The sequence below is a fragment of the Ranitomeya imitator genome, chromosome 1 (genome assembly GCF_032444005.1).
Source record: "Ranitomeya imitator isolate aRanImi1 chromosome 1, aRanImi1.pri, whole genome shotgun sequence".
NCBI classification, from domain to species: domain Eukaryota; kingdom Metazoa; phylum Chordata; class Amphibia; order Anura; family Dendrobatidae; genus Ranitomeya; species Ranitomeya imitator.
Genome location: NC_091282.1, coordinates 567,914,253 through 567,940,480, shown reverse-complemented (window position 1 = coordinate 567,940,480; position 26,228 = coordinate 567,914,253). Strand labels below are relative to the sequence as shown.

Genomic DNA, 26,228 nt, shown 5'->3' with positions numbered 1-26,228 from the left:
TTGATTATGGCTTACAGCCAATGAAAACCCAAAAGTCATTATCTCTGTAAATTAGAATAATTAACAAAAACACCTGCAAAGGCTTCCTAAGTATTTTAAAAGGCCCCTTAATCTGTCTCAGTAGGCTCCACAATCATGGGGAAGACTGCTGACTTGACAGATGTCCAGAAGGCAGTCATTGACACACTCCACAAGGGGGGTAAGCCACAAAAGGTCATTGCTAAAGAAGCTGGCTGTTCACAGAGTGCTGTATCCAAGCATATTAATGGAAAGTTGAGTGGAAGGAAAAGTGTGGTAGAAGAATGTGCACAAGCAACCGGGATAACCGCAGTCTTGAAAGGATTGTTAAGAAAAGGCCATTCAAAAATTTGGGGAAGATTAACAAGGAATGGACTACTGCTGGATGCATTGGTTTAAGAGCCACCACACACAAATGTATCTAGGACATGGGCTACAAGTGTTGCATTCCTTGTGTCAAGCCACTCATGACCAATAGACAATGCCAGAAATGTCTTACCTGGGCCAAGGAGAAAAAGATCTGGACTGTTGCTCAGTGGCCCAAGATGTTATTTTCAGATTAAAGTAAATTTTACATTTCATTTAGAAATCAAGGTTCCAGAGTGGAACAGTGGAGAGACACCCAATCCAAGCCACTTGAGGTCTAGTGTGAAGTTTCCACAATCATTGATGGTTTGGGAGCCATGTCATCTGCTGATGTCGGTCCACTGTGTTTTAGCAAGATCAAAGTCAGATCAGCCGTCTACCTGGAAATTTTAGAGCACTTCATGCTTCCCTCTGCCGACAAGGTTTTTGGAGAAGGAAATTTCATTCTCCAGCAGGACTTGGCACCTGTCCACACTGCCAAAAGTACCAATGCCTGATTTAAAAAAACAACAGTATCACTGTGCTTGATTGCCCAGAAAACTCGCCTGACCTTAATCCCACAGAGAATATATGAGGTATTGTCAAGGTTCCGTCTGAATCACGAATTTCAGAGATTTACATGGAAACCCCAGTGTAAACACTCAACGCGATCTTTGGGAGGCAGAATGAAAAAATGAACAGTAGGTGAAGAATTGATTTTATTTATTTTTTACGCCATTTCTCGTGCAGTATAAGTGATTAGGCGACTTTTTTCTTCTGGTCAGTGCAATTACAGAGATACCAGATATATATCGGGTTTTTATGTTTAGCAGCTGTCACACACTAAAAGACTCTTTTTGTTGCAAAAAATAGTTTTTGCATAACCACATTTTGAGAACTATAATTTTTGCGTGTTTAGGTCCACAGAGTCATGCGATGGCTTGTTTTTTGCGGGACTAGCTATCGTTTTTATTGGTACCATTTTTGGGCACATGACTTTTCTGATCGCTTTCTATTCCGATTTTTGTGAGGGAGGATGAACAAAAACCAGCAGTTCAGGAATTTCTTTGGGGGGGTTTATGCCATTTCGTGTGTGGTAAAATTGATCAGGCAGTTTTATTTTTCAGGTCAGTACAATTATATTGCCCTCTGTCTTCTTCTGGAATGCTGTGATCATGTTCGTTCACAGCATTTCAGGGTTTAAAGTGCCGGGAAAGATCTGTGACCACTCAGGTATCTCTGTTCATAGGCACCTAGAATTGGGAAGAACTAAATCAGAGAGACAGACACGTGTTGTCTTTCCAAGATAATAATGAATCTGCCTTTATTCACGGTGGGACTTTTTTATACCCCAAAAAGGGGAAAAACAAGTTACACAATAGATTGGCATAAAAAGGTTATTACACAATGCAATGTCATTAACATCCTGGGATAAGATGATGAATGCAGTATAAGAATGTGGGGAGTAGTTGTTCTCATGTCTGCAATTTAGAGATACTGGCTTAAACTACACATTTTTGGGTGTTCTTGGACAAATAAAGATGCCCTTGACATTTTATGGGAAAGCTTGACCAGAGATATGTAGATATCCGGGAAGTGACCCTTAATTAGACTCAGATGATAATGTTGTGCAACACTTTATATAAGCCTTTACGCAAGACTTGTTTTTTTGCTATTTTCTGATATATAAGAGAGTGAAGATTAACCCTTTCTTAAACAGACCTGCATGATTTCTTTAACAGTACTTAGTGCCAGGTGTCAGCTGTCAGAATCAGCTGATACCCGGCAGCGATCACCCGCACATGCCATTGTGTGCGGGCTATTGCAATAATGTAATATTCCATCCATGGTCAACTACGTCCAATGTCAGTAAGGGGTTAAATGAAAAGTATTTTGATGTGCTATGTATACTCTCTGGTTCTTTGTCATGTATTATTCAAAACATTGTAGCTACCCCAAAATGGTATTAGTAAAAATGTCAGCTCATGGCACAAAAAATAAGCCCTCACACAGCAAGATATCCTGAATATTGGAAGTGATAGAGTTCTCGGAAAATGGGGACACAAGCAAAAATTTTCTACCACTTAAATTAAAAAAAAAACTATATGTTTGGTGTTGGTGAAATCCTACTAATCTAGAGAATCATATTGCTATATATGCAGCTGCACAGGGACCTCAAAGGGGAGAGGGGATGAACAACTGCCAAAAAGTCCTGGTTTAACGTTGAGATAAGCTGCAGTATCAACAGTAGCAGGAGATGCAGGGGCACCATGACGTCATTTGCAGACGGAGGACGGCAGACCCTCACTGCTGCCCTATGCAAATGACGTTGTTCGGGTCCCCTGCTACTGTCAGTACTACAGGTGGTAGGATCTTAACAGGAGACACAGGGCACTGCAGGCAGTGAGTGACTCACACTCAGGCTATGTACACACGTTGCAGAATGTATTCGTTTTTGCCACGTTTTTTCACCGCGAAAACAAATACACAACACAACCTATTGAATTCAATGGGATTCCGCAATGCTGTGATGATGCTGCGTATTTTTACGCTGTGGAATCGTGTCATGGAAAAATACGCAGCTAGCTCATTCTTTGTGCGGAATGGCGGCGATTCCGCACACATAGGAATGCATTGATCAGCTTACCTTCCGCATGGGGCTATGCCCACCATGCGCAAAGTAAGTGGATAATGTGCGGATGGTACCCAGGGTGGAGGAGAGGAGACTCTCCTCCAGGCCCTTAAAAAAGAATTAAAATCAAAAATAGTTATATACACTCACCTTCTGGCGGCCCCTGGATCCAGTCCAGGCCTTAGCGATGCTCCTGGCAGCTCCCGTTCCCAGGGATGCCTTGCGACGATGACCTGTGATGACGTAGCGGTCTTGTGTGATGCTACGTCATCTGGGGCCATTGTCACTAGGCATTGCTGGGAACGGGAGCATCGCGATGATCGGGAATGCTGCGGAGGCCGCCAGAAGGTGAGGATATCACGATTTTTTTTATTATTATTTTTAACATTATATATTTTTACTATTGATGCTGCGTATGCATAGGCAGCATCAATAGTAAAAAGTTGGTCACACTTGTCAAACACTATGTTTGACAAGTGTGACCAACCTGTCAATCATTTTTCCAAGCGATGTTACAGATCGCTTAGAAAACGCTAGCATTCTGCAAGCTAATTACGCTTGCAAAACGCTCTTGGGAATACGCATGCCAAATTCCGCAGCAATTCAGCAACGTGTGCACATAGCCTGAGCCTTACACGTAGTGAGAGTTCCATCTGCACTGTCCCCGGGGTGAAGAGGAGAGAAGGTGATGTTCTGTCCTTTAGTGATCGCTCACATTTGGGTACAAAAAAATCAGTCCAATGTTGTTTCAGAAAAGTAGGACAAGTGTCATGCGTATGTCACTTTGTATGTCATACGAGTTCAATGTGATTGTGCAATTTTTTTCTTGCCTAGCATCCGTATGCAATGAGTTTTTAGCATCATCCTTTACATATTATAATGCTCTACAGTGGGGAAAATAAGTATTTGAAACACTGCCGATTTTGCACATTTTCCCAACTACAAAGAATGGAGAGATATATAATTTTTATCGTAGGTACCCTTCAACTATTAGAGACAGTATCTTAAAACAAATTTGAAAAAATGACATTGTTTGACTTTTACATAATTAATTTGCATTTTATTGCATGAAAAAAGTATTTAATGCAATAGAAAAACAGAGCTTAATATTTGTTACAGAACTCTTTGTTTGCAATTACAGACGTCAGACGTTTCCTACAGTTCTTGACCAAGTTTGCACACAGTACAGCAAATATTGAGTTTCAGCTCCCTCCAAAGATTTTCAATTGGGTTAAGGACTGGAGACAGGCTAACAGGCTACACCACTACAGGACCCTGAAATGCTTCTTAAGGAGACACGGCTTTGTTAGCTTAGTTGCCCTGGCTATGTGTTTCAGGTCATTCTCATCCGCGAAGACCCAGCCATGACCAATCTTCCATGCTCCTACTGACGGAAGAAGGTTGTTCGCCAAAACCTTGAGATACATGACCCCATCCATTCTGCCTTCAACACACTGCCGTTGCCCCCATTTTCCTCAAAACAGAGTGAGTGGACTTGATACTAAAAAGTTCTATTTTGGTCGCATCTGACCACATGACCTTCTTCCATGCCTCCTCTGGATCATCCAGATGGTCATTGGCCACCTTCAAATGGGCCTTGACATGTGCTGCTGTGAGCAGGGGGACCTTGCTTGCCCTCCAGGATTTTAATCCATTACAGCATTCTCTGTAATGTTTAAGACAGTGGTCCAGCTCTCTTCACGTCATTGACCATGTCCTCTCGTGTAGTTCTGGGCCGATTCCTGACCTTTCTCAGAATTATCCTTACTCCAAGAGACAAGATCTTGCATTGCTCCCCAGACCAAGAAAGAGTAACAGTCGTCTTGTGTTTCTTCCATTTTCTAATAATTGTGCCAACAGTTGATGCCTTCTCACCAAGCTGCTTGCCTATTGTCCTGTAGCCCATCCCAGCCTTGTGCAGGTCTACAATTTTGTCCCTGGTGTCCTTAGACAGCTTTTTGGTCTTGTCCATGGTGGAGAAGTTGGAGTGTGATTGATTGAGTGTGTGGACAGGTGTCATTAAGTGTTTTATACAATGAGTTCAAACAGGTACAATTAATACAGGTAGTAATGAGTGCAGAGTAGGATGGCTTCTTACACAAAAACTAACAGGTCCGTGAGTGCCAGAATTCTTGCTGGTTCGTAGGTGATCAAATACTTATTTCATGCAATAAAATGCAAATTAATTATGTAAAAATCATACAATGCGATTTTTTTTAAGTGTCTCTCACAGTTGAAGTGTACCTACAATAAAAATTACAGACCTCTTCATTCTTTATAGGAGGGAAAACTTGCAAAATCAGCAACTTAAAGCTACTTTACAAAACTAATATAGCAATCTTATATTAAGATATAGATAGATTATAGAAAGATATTAGATATTTAACAAAAATAGATAGATAGCTATTAGATATACAATAGATAGATCTCCTGTAGATACATTTCACAAGCCCCCTACCTTCCCACATGAAGAGCACTAAAGGGTGCAAGTTTATTACAAATAAACTTGCACCCTTTAGTGCTCTTCATGTGGCACTCAAGTTTGGTTAGCCTTGTTTAGCCTAATAAGTTTATTTTTGATAACCAGCAAATGTAAAGCGGACAGCTGTGAGCTGATATGATAGCGATGGGAAGGTCCATGGTTATTGGGCCTAAAACTATCAACCTGCAGCTGCACCAGAAGTGGTGCATCACATAGATGTGCTAATTCTGGTGCTTTCCCTCACTCTTCCCGATTACCCTGGTGCAGTGGCAATTGGGGCTGATGTCAGCTGTGATTTGTGATCAGACACCCCATTACTAAACCAGTAATAAAAATAAAAATATACACACAAAAAAAGATACTTTATTTGAAAAAATACTCCCCTACATTTTCCCTGGTTGCTCAATTTATTAAAATAAAGTGTTGAAGTTCCTAAAGGGGGAAAATGTGGCACTAAGTGTAGTAAGAAATAATCAATCGAGAAGGTGAGTATCTATAGGAATTTGCTCACCTGATACAGTTGTTCAAACAAAGGCACAACTCCCGCTTGAAGCATGGATGTATTTGAAAGAGACTACTGCTGACCTGGTGAGGAAAGATTGGACCCTGAAACAGGAGTATCCCACTAAGTAGATGTCAGATAGGAGGAACTGGGAATGGTGCTGTCTTTGCCACCAAGAAAAATCAAGTAGCAGAAATTCCGGTTGCTTGTAGGTAAAATTTTATTCAAACTGATAAAAACTAAATACATACAATGCATTTCGGCTGTTTGCATCCTTCTTCAGGTGTATGGAGAAAATTAATTTGATCTTCTTAGATAGGCCTTTCCCAGTAAAGGGAGAGGAGACAAAAGAGGAAGAGGAGGAGTTTATCATCCTACATTGTTCTTTTAAATACATATAAAAGCATGACATCAAAAATGTATACAAAAACAATATTGATAATAATTAACCTGATGAGAGAAGGGAGATGTGTTCCAGCTTAGTTGAATTCAAAAGTTTATTAGAAAATGCTTCTTAAAAAACCATGGCAATGGCAAAGTTCACATGGCAAGATATAGTTATGTGTTTCAAATGCTCAAGGCGTCCTTTATCAAACTATACATGAACAAGTCCTATCAGCTTTTAAACAAAACGTGACCAATGAAATAGAGATTTCAAATCACATGACAAACATGCTAATCACATTAAAATTCCATGTGCAAAAAAAAAGGGGAAGAGGGCGAGGGGAAGCAAAGGAAAGAAATGGAAACAAGAGAAAATGTAGGAAATACATAAAATCATGTTGTTACATGCATATACTTTGACACAAAAAGAAAAAGAAAAAAATGATAATGGAACATAAATTCCTTGCGACCATTCAGATCCGCTGGTCATTAGAAATCTCTTGATGTTTCCTCCTTTCAATGGATGTGCAATGTGTTCTACAGTATTCCAGAAATCCTAAATGAAGCAGTACTTTGATGACAATGAATAAAATGCCTGAATGCAAATGAAATGGCACGATATGAACTGGAAAGAGAAACAATGTTTGTTATATGTTCAGGACGGCCATTAATTAACCTATTTGTAAGAAACATGTCAATCTAATTCAAGTAGTGATGGCTGTTCTGGTGCTATATTCATATACTACTGATGGCTCCAGTGATGTATTCATGTAGTGATGATGGTTCTGTTGCTGTATTCGTCACCAAAACCATCATCAGTACATGAATATGAAACCACAATCATCATCACTACATAAATAGAACACCAGAACCATCAATAGTACATAAATACAGCACCAGAACTATAATTATTAAATAAACAGGTCACCATAACTACCATCAGTATATGAATACCGCACCAAAACCACCATCAGTACTTTAAGGAGTCATGAGTACTTCATTCAGTACATGAATACATCACGAAAACCACGTCAATAAAGAAATACAACATCAGTACATATGTATGTCATCGGAACCACCATCAGTGCATGAAAACCTCACCAGATCCACCATCGGTACATTAATGCATCACTAGAACCTCAATCAGTACTTGAATACATCACGAGAACTACCTTCAGTAAATATATACAATATCATCACCAGACTTGGTACAGCAATCATTTTGAAGATTTCCTGCATTTAGACTGAGCTGTTCACTGTTAGCCACTCCCATCTCCTATTTCTGGGCCCTGGCAATCAATCATTGCCAGAGCTAGCATCTGCTGTTAAGGCTGGAGGTTGTTGGTTGGTGGTTGATACTTGAGAAGGCATTTGATGGATTTATCAGTGATCATTTCTACAGTAGGTTTGGGGTGTGTGATAATTCCCTCTGGTCCCAGAACATCTGACAACAGAGTCGTGACAGATGTCTCCACAGTCTCCAGTATAATGTCCCCCACAATTCCCTAACCTATACATTATGATACCCCCACAGTCCCCTATGTAGTATGATGCTACCCACATATTGTATATAGTATGATGTCCCCACAGCTCAGGTATAATGTTCCCCACAGTCTTTCATATAATATGATGTCCCCCATAGCCCCTATTGTAAGGTCCCCACAGTCAGCCCTAAGAATGTCCACACAGCCAGCCCCTCGTATGTACCCCAAAGCCAGCCTATCTTGTAATGTCCCACAGCCAGCCCTATCTATGTCTCCAAAGCCAGCCCTACGTATGTCCTCACAGCCAGCCCTACATATGTAATCACAGAGAGCCTCTTGTATGTCCCCCACAGACACACAGTAAGCCCCTCTTGTAATGTCCCCACAGCTAACCCCTTTATATGACCCCACAGCCAGCCCTACATATGTCCCCACAGCCAGCCCTACACATTTCCCCAACAAGCCCCATGTATATAGCCTCACAGTAAGCCTCACATATACAGTTGTGTTAAAAAGGCTTCACACCCCGACAGATATTTTGCTTTCTTTGCCTTTCTTCAGAGAATATGGATGATAACACCAAAACTTTTTCTCCACTCATGGTTAGTGGGTAAAGCCATTTATTGTCAAACTACTGTGTTTTCTCTTTTTAAATCATAGTAACAACCCAAAACATCCAAATAACCCTGATTAAAAGTTAATATACCCCATTTCTTAATACAGTGTATTGCCCCCTCTAACATTAAAGAGAGCTTGAAGTCTTTTGTGGTAGGTGTGGGTGAGGTTCTTTATTTTCTCAGATGGTAAAGCTACACACTCTTCTAGGCAAAAAGCCTCCAGTTCCTGTAAATTCCTGGGCTGTCTAGCATGAACTGCGCGCTTGAGATCTCCCCAGAGTGTCTAAATGATATTGAGGTCAGGGGACTGAGATGGCCACTCCAGAACCTTTAATTTGTTCTGCTGGAGCCAATGACAGGTCGACTCAGCCTTGTGTTTTGGATAGTTGTCATCTTGGAACATCCAAGTACGTCTCATGCGCAGCTTCTGGGCTGATGAGTGCAAATTTGCCTCCAGTATTTGCTGATATAGTGCTACATTCATCTTTCCTTCAATTTTGACCGAGTTTCCTGTGCCTTTGTAGCTCACACATCCCCAAAACATCAGCGATCCACCTCCGTGCTTTACAGTAGGAATGGTGTTCCTTTCATTATAGGCTTTGTTGACCGCTCTCCAAATGTAACCTTTATGGTTGTGGACAAAAAGTTAAATTTTGGTCTCATCACTCCAAATTACCCTGTTCCAGAAGTTTTGAGGCTTGTCTCTGTGCTATTTTGCATATATTAGGAAAGATGCATTGTGGCATTTGCGCAGTAATGGCTTTCTTCTTGCGACTCGACCATGCAGCCCATTTTTCTTCAAGTGCCTCCTTATTGTGCATCTTGAAACAGCCAGACTGCTAGTTTTCAGAGATTCCGTATTTCAGCTGACGTTATTTGTGGCTTTTTCTTTGCATCCCAAACAATTTCCCTGGCAGTTGTAGACAACATTTTTGTTGGTCTACCTGACCGTGGTTTTGTTTTTACAGAATCCCTGATTTTCCATTTGTTAATCACAGTTTGAATGCTGCTGACTGGCATTATCAATTCCTTTGATATCTTTTCGTATCCCTTATTTTATACAGTTCAACTACTATTTCCCATAGATCCGTTGACAATTCTTTTGCTTTCCCCATGACTCACAATCCAGAAACATCAGTGGCTGGATGAAAGATGCAAGAGTCTGTCTGGATCCCAGAAACTCACTCAGCATTTATGCACACACACTGATTACAAGCAAACAGATCACAGGTGAGGATGTTACCTTTAGTAGCCATTCAAACTCATTTGTGTCAACTTCTGCGCATGTTATCAGGCCAAAATCACCACGGTATGTGAACTTTTCCAGGGTCATTTGGATGTTTTGGGTTATCATTATGATTTAAAAAGAGAAAACACAGTAGTTTGACAATAAATAGCTTCACCCAACCACTAACTATGAGTGGAGAAAAAGTTTTGGTGTTATCATTCATAATCTGTGAAAAAAGGCCAAAAAAGCAAAAATTCTGCCAGGGTATGTAAACTTTTGAGCACAACTGTATATGGCCCCACAGCCTGCCCTACAAATATGGCCCCACAGCCATCCCCACGTATATGGCCATACAGACAGCCCAAGTGTATGGCCCCACAGCCAGGCACTCTCTTTGTGCAGCATACATTGGCAAACTAATTATAAAATAAATGAAAAAAAGCTTATACTCACCTAATCCACGCTCCTCGTGGAGCGCAGCTCTGTCTCCTATGAGGAACAGTAGTGGGCGCTGTATGGTGTAATAACATCAGTGCATTGCACCATCTGACACCCTCTGCGTCCACCATCTCCTTCAGTGCACAGACCGTAAGTTGTCTGCGTTCTGATGGAGTTCCTGGCTGAGCAGATGGCTGATTACATCTTCTCTGCTCCTGTCCCAGGCAGTGCTCAAATCGAGTGTATGTGCTTCAGACAGACCAGAATACATTTTAGTGCGGGGAGCGAGTGATGCCCAGGGCTCAGGCAGAAAGAGGGGTGAGCAGTGTCAGTGACAATGCATGCGCCTTGGCTGTCAATATGCTGAATGCCCTTGAGAGTGGATACCGTAGGCCCTATGCATCGCTGCTGGGTATCATGTGGGTTTTTTTCAGAGAGCAGCTATATGTAGTTTTATCAGTGCAGGGTGAAATCAGATTGGCCATCTGCAGAGAACTGCTCTGTACTCTAATGTACATCACATAATGCATGCATGTTCAGCATTGATCACCTTTCTGAATTTAAAAGAGTTATTCTGTGCCTGGACATTGTTGGCTTATCTGAAGAATAGGTCATCAATGTCTTATCAGTGGGTGTGCAACATCCGGCACACCCGCCAATCAGTTGTTATTGCTGCCACCAGCAATGTCTGGAACTATTCAGCTCCAAAGTTGTACAGCAACAGCTCTATGAACTGTATAGTGGCCGTAGCTGGGTTCTGCATATTTGCCCCCTATTCAGATCATTAGGAGGCGAATGTGCAGTACCTGGGATTTGGCTGCTGCCGGCACTGGGAACAGCTGATTGGCGGAGGTCCCGGGTGTTCCACCCCTACCAGTCAGACATTGATGACCTATCCTAAGGATATGCCATCAACATTAAAGTCCCAAACAACCTGTCATGATAGGACTGGAGAATAAACTGGGACCACGGTCACCTTTCCTGGCCCTTGCACTAGGAGGCACCCTAGCTTGCCCTGTTCCCTGGTATACCTCAGATGGCGAGGATGCCGGGGCCTCCACCCTTTCCCTGTCTCCTAGCTGCAGCCCTGCATCTGTCCACCTCCCCCACCCAGGTAAAAGAGGCGCTACTGTGTACAACTGTACACCAATCCGACAGACATGGGGAACAAAGACAAGAGTTAAAGAAAATTTCACTCACACAAAATATACTTTCACAATTAACAGAGTTATTCACCAAGGTGTGAAGGAAATAAGGCAGGAAAGGATGATGAATTCCAAAGCATACAAACCAAGCAACAGTCACACAATAAACTCCTCCAGCTCAGCTCTCCAGACACCAGCTCCTCACTCTCCAGATCTATGTAGCGAGTGCTAACTCAGACAAGGACCTAGCCAGAATACCTAGTTGTTATAGGAGAGAGGAGTGGCTAACCGAGCATAGCTGAATGCAGGAATTTCCACATGGCCGATTAACCCCTGTCCTGCTGAAAGAAAACAACACATTTAATACACTGGAGAAGTGCTTCTTCTCAGCAGTGAAGCAGGAGCCATCAGACGCTGCGGATTTCTGGCACTGCTCTGTCGTGGCAACTCCGTGACTCAACATAATATCTGTTATATGCATTTCATATCATCTGCCATTGCATATGTGAGTCACAAGTAACATGCAGCCATGTCAGTGAGGGTGAACAGGCATCATTGCTATCATTTTACTTCTTTGTTTAGAGAGATATCTATTTCTGACTTTAAACATTTCTTGTCTGATTGTCTTTCATGCATATAATGATTGGACCCTATCAAAGTTAGGGCCACATATGTTAGACAAATAAATAATGCCCAGCTACCAAGGAGACTATTGGAGCCGGTTAAGGCTATGTGCACACGTTGCGGATTAGGCTTAGGAATTTCTGCTGTGGTTTTCTTGCGGATTTGCTGCGTTTTTTACCCCTGCGGTTTTCAATAATGGAATGGGTACAAAAACGCTGCAGATTCACAAAAAAGAAGTCATACAACAACAGTCGCACTCAAAGAAAGGTTTTGGAGATTTGGTTTTGTCACACACCACCACCGCAGACACCAGTATCCTCACAGCTATAGCCCCGAACGGGACTCCTACACCCACCCAGGGATCTATGCCCTTCGCTCCGCTCCAACAATTCTAAGGTTTGAGAAAGACCCTGTGGGTTGAAACGTTACCTACCTTGCAACACTGCGGTGCTACCTTTATTTTGGTGTTTGTAATAAAGAAAACCACAATTTTTTGAGACAAAAACCAAATCTCCAAAACCTTTCTTTGAGTGCGACTGTTGTTGTATGACTATAATCTGGAGCATCCCTCCGTGTTCAGTCTGCACCACCCGTAGCGATAGTGCACGTCTTGTTCTACAATATCACAAAAAAAAAGTGACATGCTACTTCTTTTAAACCGCAGCGTTACCGCAGCGGATTTTCCGCAAAGTGTGCACAGCATTTTTTTTTTCTCATTGATTTACATTGTACTGTAAATCAATTGCGGATCTGCAGTGTTTCTGCACTGCCAAAAACGCTGCAGATCCGCAGAGAATCCGCAACGTGTGCACATACCCAAAAAGTAAAGAAAAAGTTTTAAAAAATATTAAAAAAATTAAAAAATCTAAAAGTTTAAATCACCCCCATTTAAGATAAAACAATAAAAAAAACATAAATTTGGTATTGTCCCATTCAAAATCGCCCGATCTAGCAATATATAAAAATAATTAATCCAATTGGTAAACAGCGTAACAAGAAAAAAAATCAAAACGCCAGAATTATGCTTTTAAATGCAATAACAAGTGATTAAAGCATTGCATCTACACCAAAATGGTATCAAAAGTTATGGCTGCGGAAAGAAGGGGAGCAAGAAACAGAAACACAAAAATGGAAAATGGCCCGGGGTGCAGGGGTTAAACTTGGGAAATTCACCAAAATAAATGGGTTTCATGTCCTGCTGTCCATGCTTTTTTCACTAAAAACGCAGCAAAACCAGATACCAGCGTTTTTTGCTACGTTTTTGCACTTGTGGATTGCTTTCTGGGGGGCGCTATTTACTTTTTCCACAGCACCGTTAATTAACGGCGCTGTGGTTTAAGTACCCTTAGCGGCCGCCGTTAAAAGGCGTATCGGCGGTCGCTAATAATAATAATAATTTTTATTTATATAGCGCCAACATATTCCGCAGCGCTTTACAAATTATAGAGGGGACTTGTACAGACAATAGACATTACAGCATAACAGAAATACAGTTCAAAACAGATACCAGGAGGAGTGAGGGCCCTGCTCGCAAGCTTACAAACTATGGGGCTAATGGGTTAAGTCACAAATAACTCCAGTCAAATTACTTTGCTGACAAAGTGACTGTAGACTATTGCAAAGGAGCAGCTGACAGGTTTAAAGAGTACCTTTCACTAGAATTTTTTTCTACTGGGTCACTCAGTTATGCCCCTCAGTAATAAAGATTCAAAATTTCCCTTCAGCAAGCTGTTACTCTGTTTAAACTAAACCATCCATTGAAAGGTCCTCTTTAAATTACATACAATCATCTCTCCAAGACCTTTTTTTCATTGTGTGCATTCAGCTTATTTGTAATCATTTTCTGCAAGAACTTATAACAAATGTACTTAAATGTAAAAATGTTTCAGTAAATTCTAAAAAACCTCCTAATTAGGGTTGAGCGACTTTTCTTTTTATAGGATCGGGTCGGGTTTCACGAAACCCGACTTTTTCAAAAGTCGGGTCGAGTGAAATCGGCCGATCCTATAGAAAAGTCGGGGTCGGGGTCGGCCGAAACACGAAACCCAATGCAGTGCATTGGGTTTCTAATGGTTCCCAGGGTCTGAAGGAGAGGAAACTCTCCTTCAGGCCCTGGGGTCCATATTTAAGTGTAAAATAAAGAATCAAAATAAAAAATATTGATATACTTACCCTCGGACGCGCCCTGGTTCTCACCGGCAACCTTCCTTCCTAAGAATGAGCGCCTGAAGGACCTTCGATGACGTCGCGGCTTGTGATTGGTAGCGTGAGCGGTCACATGGGCGTCACGCGACCAATCCCAAGCCGCGACGTCATCTAAGGTCCTTCAGGCGCTGATTCTTAGGAAGGAAGGCTGCGGGTTAGAACCAGGGCGCGTCCGAGGGTGAGTATATACCTATTAGGAATATACTCACCCTCGGACGTGCCCTCGGACGCTTCCTTCCTAAGAATTAGTGCCTGAAGGACCTTAGATGACGTCGCGGCTTGTGATTGGTCGCGTGACCACCCATGTGACCGCTCACGCGACCAATCACAAGCCGCGACGTCATCGAAGGCCCTTCAGGCGCTCATTCTTAGGAAGGAAGGCTGCCGGTGAGAACTAGGGCGCGTCCGAGGGTGAGTATATCAATATTTTTTTATTTTTATTCTTTATTTTACACTTAAATATGAATTCCGATATCGATTCCCGATATCTTAAACATATCGGAACTCGGTATCGGAATTCCGATTCCAGATCAGAAGATCGCCGACCTCATGGCCGACCCCACACAGGGGTCGGGTCGGGTTTCATGAAATCCGACTTTGCCAAAAGTCGGCGACTTCTGAATCTGGCCGACCCGTTTCGCTCAACCCTACTCCTAATATTTAGAATTAACTGAGAATGACTGCTATGTTTTGAAAATATCTAACACTGTTTATCTTACCGATTGTTAAATGTTTCCATGTTCTAGGGTATGGAGATTGTCCAAACGATGAATAGTGACCCAGGACTTGCTGTTGGTAAGATTCTTTTATTTAAATATACTATACAAATCTGACTACTTTTGAACTTAAAAAATCAGATATGCAAATAAAATGTAAAAGACATGTTCAGTAAAAATAAATGATAACATATTGTGACAAAATCACTGGTAAAATGCTGGAGGGGAGATATGTGTCACTAAGCTTAATGGCGTCTGTGATCTAAAACCCAAAGTTTTATCCTCCAGCACACTAAGTGTCATGAGGGGTTAAGCTAATTGATATAATGGGCTGGCTTTAATGTGGACCTCCATAGAGCAGGTGGGAGGATGTCCACCTTATCTCCACCCCAGGGTGTGGTCTGGGGCTTAAAAAGCTGGGCTCCAAGGGCAGTCTTGGTCCAGCCAGACTGGAGAGAGGATCTCCAGTGGTTTGTATCCTGAGGAGAAAATACTGAACCTGCGTTGCTCCAGAGCAAGCAGCCCCCACAAATTAATGTGTACAGCATTTTTGTATTCTTTGTTGTTTTCCTGTTTTTGCCCGAAGGGCTGTATTTTACTTTCCTTTTCTTGTTGGTTTTTGCAGCCATATAATAAACCAACCAAAGATTTAAAGAGACAGTGTTTCTGTTTTCTATCTGTGTACTTCTGAGTGAATTGAAATGCCAAACTATCTACGGTGCAGGTGTATGCAGCGCCCCAGAGTCCTGGTCGTTGCAGTAATGTCGCTCTGCCACTAAGGGGAGTGATGTTATGTCTGATTGCACTAAAGGAGTTCACCTGACCAGGTATCACACACACACACTACACTTCACACTCCGGCCACCAGGGGGGTGGTTCTATCTATTAGGCCACTCCTCACACTCTGGTAAAACTGGGGGTTGGACAGGAAGTTAGGCAGAAAGCAGCCCGGGAGAGTTCAGGAAAGGACCTGTCAGAGGTGGGTTCCTGGCAGGGACCTAGCAGAAAGGACAGATCGTTACGAAGCCGCGCCTGTACTACCTTGTGGCGGCATCCTAAGGAAGGACACGAAGCGAAGTATATTGTGGAGAAGTGAGAAACGAGATCACAGCAAAAAGGCGATAGAACCAGTAGGAGTCGTTCCTCGAGATCGGCAACATCCTACTGAGGCGCGTAGCCGGTGGCTGGAACACCGAGGAAGTAACAGACTCTACGCATTGCTTCGAACAGCGGCAGGACAGTTAATTACAGGTTGGCTGTCTCACCTAAATCACCTAAAGAGACATAGGAGGCACTTGTGGGAGAGGGGCGTCTCTAGGGTCCCAGAATAACTCCAGGCCTACCTGTCATATGGGTGCATCCTAGCCATATCATCTGGGGGACAGAGAGAGAGAACAGACATGACAGTTGTGAGGACTATCCCGTGGTGCTCAGCAGGGAAGGACTACAACACACAGGCGCTAGGAGGTAGGCACTGATTTCCACCTGCAAAGGGAACTCTGGATGTGTCTTCGGACCGGCTGGTCTCAGCCAGCCCTGTTGGCAGTGCTCTGGATTGTGGACCCTGAAACTTTCAGTAAAAAGGTAAAGAGACTGCAACCCTGTGTCCTCATTATTCCTCGCGTCTTGCACCACACACCATCACCTTTCATTGGACGCCCCTTAGCAGGGTCACGGACCGAGTCTAGCCACTGTGACAACCCCAGGACCGAGACAGAGAGGACAGGTACCGAGTACCCCGCGGCCCTGCGTCTGGGGGGCGCTCCAACTAAAATTGCTACTCGGTGGTTATTCGACCACTGGGAGCCTCATCGATCATCAGAATGGGGAACTTTTATCCCAGTTACGAAAAGAGGCAGCAGGTTGGATGCCTGACCACAGCTCCATTCTGGTTGGAGCAGTAGCTGAGTATGTACACTTTCCCCACTATACTAAAATTCTCCATTCTGGCATTTTTTGTGGGTCTCAGTGGTAAGACCCCCACCAATCAACAAGTTATCACAAATCCATATAGGTGATAAATTGTTTTAGCCAGACAACTCCTTTAATGTAATTTATGAACACTAATATTTTCTTGCTATTTATTTATTATTAAAAATTGTGCACAAAACCAATGAATAATACATTTCATATCGGATAAGTTTTCCACAGTAATTTAAATTAAGCCCTTTAAAGGATGACCCATTTGGCAGGGCTGTCACATATATACTTTTCCCTAGACACACACTTTTTATGACATTTGAGTCATCATTCTTAATTCACTTCATAGCCATGCACTTTTCCATATTATTTCATCACTCGCACACAGTCATATTCACGCTATTGGACATACACTATCAACATATTTTCCTGCTCTGCGGTAGTCCTTGGTGCGCATGCGCTGGTGTCCTGACATCAGGTCTTCAGACGGGCGGACACAGGACTGCCGTGAGTTGTTTGCGTTCCGGCGGCGTGTGACGGAAGATTCCAGGGGATGCTGGGCCAGTGGAGCATGCTCCATAGCGCATAGCCCCCACAAACAGAAACACCTATAAAAGTCTACAGACACGGTCCGGCGCCTTATTGGATGGGCACTCTTTAAATAATCCTTCCCCCAACACACGCCTCCTGAGGAAGTCTTAACGAAATGTGCGTTGGGGCGGCGGGGACAGCTTGTTCCCAGCACATTGCCACATCTTTATTAGTAAGTTTAACCTCTTATTCTTTGTTTTTACAAATAGACTTGCCCCCCCAGTGCTCTTCCACTTACGGGTTACATCCATTTTATTGATGACTAGCACACTGCACTTTATGTTTACACTGCTATTTATGCTGCTGTTAAAGTGTATTGTTTTGCATTGTTTTGCACATGTTCCTATGTTATGGATATATGAGATGCTTTACTACATATATATTTATCAAATTTAAACATATGTTATGGAGGTTTACACATTGCACTTTTTTCCAGAGGGCTGCCACTTGCAAAAGTTCTTATGGTTATACTATCAATCTATACATGTACGGCTTAACTTCACATTGTGCTGCTGATTTGGTAACATCTTGTCCCTGTACACATGGTTTCCAGTAGTTTTTCCTGATTTTTTGTTATTATATATTTATTTAATGAATGTTTAGTTTTAAGGATATCACTACCATTGATATATTAAGTCGTTTACTAGCACATGGCATCATAATGACAGAGATATAGAAACCACAACCATTATTGGTTCTGTGATCTTCGTCACAAAGGGCCCCAGTCTAAGAGGATCTACTCATCTGGAGTCAACATGCAGATGCCTGTCAGAGAGGGATTTGTGCCGTTCGTTCCCTCACTCAAATTATCAATGACACATACCAATCTGAGATGTGTTAATATGGCTCATTTCTATTGCAGCATTTGACACCGTGGATCATCAGCTCCTCCTCACTATGCTCCCTCCGCTCCATCTGCCTCAAAGACATCGTTTTCTCCTGGTTCTCCTCCTACCTCTCTGACGGCTCCTTCACTGTATGTTTTGCTCGCTCCTCCTCCTCTCAACTTCCCCTTACTGATGGGGTTCACAAAGGATCAGTCCTAGGCCCCCTCCTCTTCTCCTTGTATACTGTCACTATTGGACAAACAATCAGTAGATTTGGTTTCCAGTATCATCTCTATACTGATGACACCCAATTATACACCTCTACTCCTGACATCTGGCCTGCATTATTACAAAACACCAGTAATTGTCTTACTGCTGTCTCCAGCATCATATCCTCCCTGACAGAAATTATGTCGCTTATCCATGTTATGTAAATAAAAGCGTTATAACCTGACATTAAATTCGTCCATTGATTGTAAAAATTATTCTTTTGAAAACTAAAACCCTCCGAATTTTGGTTTAGGTTAAGAAAATAAATTGGCATCAATGCAAAAATATTGATCAGTTAAAAGACACAGAATGGTCAGATTTTGGCAAGACAAAAGTTTTGTCGCCCACAGAAAGTAATGTGATATTCAAACAAATAATTAACTTAAAATACAAATATATGTTGCATAATATTGGTGAATGAAGTTGTGGTGCTATTAGAGTCATATTTAATATTTTGCGTGACTTCCATGAGCTTGAAGGACTGCATCCATGCGGTTCAACAATGATTCATACAATTTATTAATATGCAAATTGCCTCTTCTGAGAAAAAGAGGACTTAAACTCTATAGCGCCACCTGTTGGAAGTAGTGATCCTACAAGTCACAATAAAAGCCAAATCAATATCTCAATTCGCAGACACGGTGTTTCGGGCTGTTGGCCCTCGTCAGTGCGAAGCATGAGAACTGATTTGGCTAGGTGAGAGGCTCTGGACTGGGGTCTAAGGGGTATCGTTTCTCCTTATGGAGAGTGACATACCATCTCTGGCTTGTCAAGGTAAGGAGGCTTATTCGCCATGCAATGCTCCTCTGGGAAATATAATATGCAAATTGCCTCTACTGAGAAAAAGAGGACTTAAACTCTATAGCGCCACCTGTTGGAAGTAGCGATCCTACAAGTCACAATCAACCCTTTAACGAGTCGTGCAATATGACATAGGATAAAAGCCAAATCAATATCTCAATTCGCAGACACGGTGTTTTGGGCTGTTGGCCCTCATCAGTGCGAAGCATGAGAACTGATTTGACTAGGTGAGAGGCTCTGGACTGGGGTCTAAGGGGTATCGTTTCTCCTTATGGAGAGTGACATACCATCTCTGGCTTGTCAATGTAAGGAGGCTTATTCGCCATGCAATGCTTCTCTGGGAAATATAATATGCAAATTGCCTCTTCTGAGAAAAAGAGGACTTAAACTCTATAGCGCCACCTGTTATTTATTAATGAAGTCATCAGGAATAGCAAATAATGCTGTCTTACATGCCTCTCAGAGTTCATCTAGATTCTTTAGTTTAGTCTTCCAAGCTTCTTCTTTCATCCTACTCCAAACATGCTCAATGATGTTCATGTCTGGTCACTGGGCTGGCCAGTCCTTGAGCACCTTGATCTTTTTTTCCTGGAGGAACTTTGTTGTAGAGATGGATGCATGAGATGAGATTTGGAATATAAGATGTAGCTAATACTTCTTGATATTTTAGGCTATTGATATTGCCTTCCACCTTACAAATGTTTTGCACGCCCCCATACAGATTGTAACCCCAGACCATGATCTTTCCACCATCAAATTTAACTGTTTTCTGGGTGTATTTCGGATCCATACGGGCTCCAGTAGGTCTCCTGCAGTATTTGTGGCAGCTGTGGCAGTCTTCTACTGAAGATTCATCAGAGAAATCCAATTTCTGACACTTTTCCAGCTTCCATCTGTTAAGCAGGCTATGGGACTTTGCAAATGCCACACGGTTTTTTATTTGCCTTTTGTTTAGTGCTGGCTTCCGGGCACTGATTCGACCATGGAGGCCATTTCAAGAAAGAATCCTACAAACTGTTCTAGTTGACACAGGGACTTGAGGTGACCAGGCCTGTTGGAGCTCTTCTGCAGTGGAAGAGGGGCTTGCTTTGGATTTTCTAACCAACAAACATTCCTCCTGAGCAGTTGTCTTGCGGGGTCTGCCGGACCTGGGCTTGTCAAACACATCTCCAGTCTCTTCAAATCTTTTTTAATTCTTTGACGCTGAGGCACATTAAAGGTGCCAGCCACCTCTGCAGTGGATCTGGTCTTCAGCCTCTTGATAATCCAGGCTTTGGTCTCAGGATGGATTTTTGGCATGTTGTCAGAGCTCAAGTTGCAGTTCAAGTGAAGGTCTGGGGTGCTGTTTTTTTTAAACACACACACTAATTAATTGGTCATTTACTGAGCACAGGTGAGGATGTAAACTAGGATTGGGTGCATTACATGACCACGCAACAAAACTTTTGTCTTGCCAAAATCTGACCATTCTGTGTCCATTAACTGATCAATATTTCTGCATTGATAACAATTTATTTTCTTAACCTAAACCACATTTCGGAGGGTTTCAGCTTTCAAAAGAATAATTTATACAACCAATGGATGAATTTAACGTCAGGTTATAAGCTTTTATTTACATAACATGGATAAGTAACATAACTTCTGTCAGGGAGTGTATCTGAAACTGAATCTGTTGAAAACTGAATGAGTTGTGCTTCCTCCCTCCACTAACCTACCTATGCCCGACATTGCCATTTCCATGTGTGGTTCTACCATTACTCCCCAGCAACATGCACGCTGTCTTGGGGTCATACTTGATTCAGGGCTTTCATTCACCCCCCACATCCCATCACTGGCTCGCTCTTGTTATCTGCACCTCAAAAACTGGCTCGCTCTTGTTATCTGCACCTCAAAAACATTTCTAGAATTCAACCTTTTCTTACTTTCGACTCTGCAAAAATTCTTACTGTTGGTCTTATTCATTCTCGTCTGGACTATTGTAACTCTCTACTAATCGGTGTCCTTCTTACTAAACTCTCCCCTCTCCAATCATTCTTGAATGCTGCAGCGAGGATCATATTCCTCACCAACCATTACACCGATGCCTCTACTTTGTGCCGGTCATTGCACTGGTTACCCATCCACTCTATAGTACAAAATAAACTCATCACTCTCACCCACAAAGCGCTCCATGATTCACCCTACATCTCCTCCCTCATCTCCCTTCCCGTGCCCTCCATTCTGCTAATGACCAAAGATTAACATCCTCAATATTTAGAACCTCCCACTAGAGTTGAGCGAAACGGGTCGGTCATTTTCATAAGTCGCCGACTTTTGGCAATGTCGGGTTTCATGAAACCCGACCCGATCCCTGTGTGGGGTCGGCCATGCTGTACGCGAATTTCGCGCCAAAGTCGCGTTTCAATGACGCGAAAAGTGCCATTTCTCAGCCAATGAAGGTGGACACAGAGTGTGGGCAGCGTGATAACATAGGTCTCAGTCCCCACCATCTTAGAGAAGGGCATTGCAGTGATTGGCTTGCTTTCTGCGGCGTCACAGGGGCTATATAGGGGCGTTCCCGCCGACCGCCATCTTACTGCTGCTGATCTGAGCATAGGGAGAGGTTGCTGCCGCTTCGTCAGAAGCAGGGATAGCGTTAGGCAGGGTACATTAACCCCCAAACCGCTTGTGCTGTAGCGATTTCCACTGTCCAACACCACTTTTTGTTTGCAGGGACAGTGGAGGCTACATTTTTTTTCCTCAGCGCTGTAGCTCATTGGGCTGCCCTAGAAGGCTCCCTGATAGCTGCATTGCTGTTTGTACACCACTGTGCAAAACAACTGCTTTTTTCAAAGCACAAATCCTGTTGCTCCTTCCTTTCTGCACAGCTATCTTGTTTGTTTGTCCACACTTTTGACTTTTTTGTGCAGCAGTCCACTCCTTGTTATTGCTGCCTGCCATACTTTGCTGAGATTACTGCAGGGAGATAGTAATTGTAGGACAGTCCCTATTTTTTGTTTCGTTATATCTCTTCAAGCCACTTTCTGCCACAGAAAATATACTCTAATACAGTGGCCCAGATTTATTCACTAGTCTCCCTGAAGAAAAAAAAAAGGGTGCAGATTAAAATTGGCAAATCTGTATCAGTGGCGGTCCTGTGTGTGGCATCTGTGTCTCATTTTCTGGCACAGAAAACATACAGTCTAACACTGTGTTAGGGCTAGCGGAACGCACCGAGTAAATAGAGATGTTTATTGATATTGGTGCGTTCTCAGCCCGGGGTCCACCGTGCAGTACCTGCTGCTAGCAAACGGCGGAGCTATATGGCGGTATAGACTAACTCAGTTAATTCACTGAGTAGCCGTGAAAGGAAAGCACTGTGCCCTGTTAGACTCCACAGAGGCACAGGCTAACTGCCCAAACAGAGAGCAGTCAGTGGTCACACAAACACACAAAACTCCTCGCCGGAGGAGCCAGCATTCTAGGGGCTTATTTCAGCCGGGTCCCTGAATACACTCAGACTCAATCTCCTCGCCGGAGGAGCCAGCATTCTAGGGGCTTATTTCAGCCGGGTCCCTGAACACACATACATGTGACCACACTGGCGCAAAGCACATAACATAAGACAATACTAGCGCATGGCCATGCGGTCATGCGCAGTTTATATAGTTGCAGCACAGGAAGCTGCTACTGAAGTTTTTGCCCTTTCAGGACCTTCCAGAAGGACCAATGGAAAGTGCTGCAGTACCTGAGCATGTTTTGCCCTTTCAGGACCTTCCAGAAGGACCAATGAAATGTACTGCAGCACCTGAGCATGTGACCGAACATGTGGCCCTTGACCTCCAATGGGAGACCCTGCCTTGGGCATGCTCAGTGTGAGTAAACAAGGACTTAGTCCCAGAGAGGCTCGCTCGCCGCAGATCAGTGCAGGGTACCATAGGAAAGCCAGAAAAGGCAGTAGTGACCCTATGCACCGAATCAGCCCCAGCGCGACGCTGGGAGCGACGTCTCCGCTGAGCAGAGCCCACTGCGGCCGATACTGAATGGGAGACCGCAGCAGACACGGATCGAGATTCCCCCTGTGCAGCAGAGGAAACTCGACTCCTAACACACTGGGCCTGATTTCTTGCCAATTCTCCCATAAATAAAAAAAAAAATAGTGGGAGATTAAGATTGGCATTTCTGCTTCAGTGCCACCTGTCTCAAATTTTGTGCCACATTAAACCTAGTGTGTAATACTGGGCCAGATTTCTTTTCAATTCTCCCTGAAAAAAAAATAGTGGAAGATTAAGATTGGCATTTCTGCTTCAGTGCCACTCCTGTGTGTGCCACCTGTCTCAAATTTTGTGCCACATTAAACCTAGTGTGTAATACTGGGCCAGATTTCTTTTCAATCCTCCCTGAAAAAAAAAATAGTGGGAGATTAAGATTGGCAATTCTGCCTCATTGCCAGTGCTGTGTGTGGCATCTGTCTCTAATTTTGTGCCACAGAACATATACTGTATAAGAGTGGGCCACATTTCTTCAATATTCTCCCAGAAAAAATAAAAAGGGGGAGATTTTTATTGGTAGTGTCTGCATCAGCGTCAGTCCTGTTAGTGGCATATCTGTCTGCCACTGAAGCTGTGTACTGTTATACATTGGGCCTGATTTTCCCTGCAGTCTCACCCACCTAAAAAGGGATATAAAAATCCAACAGAAGTTTGAGTTCACCTTGTAACTGGTTTTACAGTAACAAATACCGTTAGTTTGGTTACATTTTTCAAACAATGAGGAAGTCTGGTGGAAGAGGTCGTGGCCGTGGGCGGTCATTGCCAGCTGGTAATGATGGTAGTGGTGGTGGAGCATCAGGTGGTCGTGGGAAAAGCAATATAGCACCTAAGTCTCGAGTTGTTGAGCCAGGTTCGTCGTCTGGCTACACAAGGCCTCGAACGCTCCCTTTTCTGGGAGAAGGAAAACCGCTTTTAAAGCCGGAGCAGCAAGAACAAGTTTTGGCTTTCCTTGCTGACTCAGCCTCTAGCTCTTTCGCCTCCTCTTCTGAAACTGCTAAATGTAAAAGCAGCGCGTCGTTAGTGGATGTTCACGGTCAGGGACAAGTCTCTTCCTTGTCTTCTTCACCAAGAACAACAGAGAAGGATGCGTCAGGCGACACAATGGGTTACTCCATGGAGCTCTTTACACATACCGTTCCTGGGTTAGAAAGTGAAACAGTTAACAGGCCATGCCCATTACAAGTTGAATCGGACATAGAGTGCACAGATGCACAGCCACAGCCAGATTACTATGCTGTTCCTTTGACTCAGACCAGAACATTGCCCTCGCAGTGCACTCATCCAGAATCAGACCCTGATGAGACTATGGTGCCCAGTCACGAACGCTATACCACTGGCTTACACAGTGACACAGACGAAGTTGCACACGAGATAGAAGAGGAGGTCATAGATGACCCAGTTGTTGACCCCGATTGGCAGCCATTGGGGGAACAGGGTGCAGGTGGCAGTAGCTCTGAAGCGGAGGAGGAGGAGCCGCAGCAGGCATCAACATCGCAACAGGTTCCATCTGCCAGGCCCGTATCTGGCCAAAAACGCGTGGCAAAACCAAAACTAGTTGTAGGACAGCGTGGCCATCCGGTTAAAGAAGCTCAGTCTGCAATGCCTGAAAAGGTATCCGATAGTAGAAAGAGTGCAGTCTGGCATTTTTTTAAACAACATCCAAATGATCAGCACAAAGTCATCTGTCAAAAATGTTCAACTACCTTAAGCAGAGGTCAGAATCTTAAAAGTCTAAATACAAGTTGCATGCGTAGACATTTAACCACCATGCATTTGCAAGCCTGGACTAACCACCAAACGTCCCTTAAGGTTGTAGCACCCTCGGCCAATGAAGCTAGTCAGCAATGCTACATCCCCTCCCTCACTGTAAGCCCACCATTTCCCGCACCACCTGCAGTAAATGTGCAGGTTTCGTCGCCAGGGCAAAGTAGTCAGGGAATCACCAGCATGTAGAACACCAGCAAGAATACCATCTCCAACCAACTCTCAGTCTGCCATGTCCACCGGCACCCCCGCTAGTTCCACAATCTGCAGCTCTCCAGTCCAGCTCACCCTACATGAGACTCTCGTTAGGAAAAGGAAGTACTCATCCTCGCATCCGCGTACACAAGGTTTGAACGCCCACATTGCTAGACTAATCTCATTAGAGATGATGCCCTACCGGTTAGTTGAAAGCTTTCAAAGCCCTGATGGACTATGCTGTACCACGCTACGAGCTACCCAGTCGACACTTCTTTTCGAGAAAAGCCATCCCAGCCCTCCACCAGCATGTAAAAGACCGCATCGTCCATGCACTCAGGCAATCTGTGAGTACAAAGGTGCACCTGACAACAGATGCATGAACCAGTAGGCATGGCCAGGGACGTTACGTGTCCATCACGGCACACTGGGTTAATGTGGTGGATGCAGGGTCCACAGGGGACAGCAATATTGGGACAGTTCTGCCTAGCCCACGGTTTAGGAAACAGTTGGCTGTAGGCGTTGACCCCCCTCCTCCTCCTCCTCGTCCTCCTGCAGAAGTGAGAGCTCGTCCACAGACCGCAGTCGCACAACCACTCCATCCGCAGCTGCCACTGTTGCACACGAGGTGTCCCATTATGGGACAGCTAGTGGCAAGCATCAGCAGGCTGTATTGGCAATGAAGTGTTTGGGCGACAACAGACACACCGCGGAAGTTCTGTCCGAGTTCTTGCAGAAAGCCAACCTTTTTAGAAAACACCAGGGATTGTCTTACCGCTGTCTCTAACATCATGTCCTCCCTCTATCTGAAACTAAACCTGTCAAAAACTGAACTCCTCGTGTTCTCTCCCTCTACTAACCTACCTTTGCCTGACATTGCCATCTCCGAGTGCGGTTCCACCATTACTCCAAAGCAACATGCCCGCTGCCTTGGCGTCATCCTTGATTCTGACCTTTCATTCACCCCCCACATCCGATCACTGGGTCGCTCTTCTTACCTGCATCTCAA

General features: G+C 43.6%; 1 protein-coding gene across 1 annotated transcript in view; it reads left to right on the top strand.

Annotated features, from left to right (window-relative positions):
• LOC138679350 (cartilage oligomeric matrix protein-like) overlaps window positions 1–26,228 on the top strand; it is a 674,654-nt gene that overhangs the window by 605,161 nt on the left and 43,265 nt on the right. Inside the window, exon 15 of the mRNA XM_069767792.1 lies at window positions 14,851–14,899. Within this exon, the coding sequence (XP_069623893.1) occupies window positions 14,851–14,899 (49 nt within the window). The remainder of the gene's footprint in view (window positions 1–14,850; window positions 14,900–26,228) is intronic.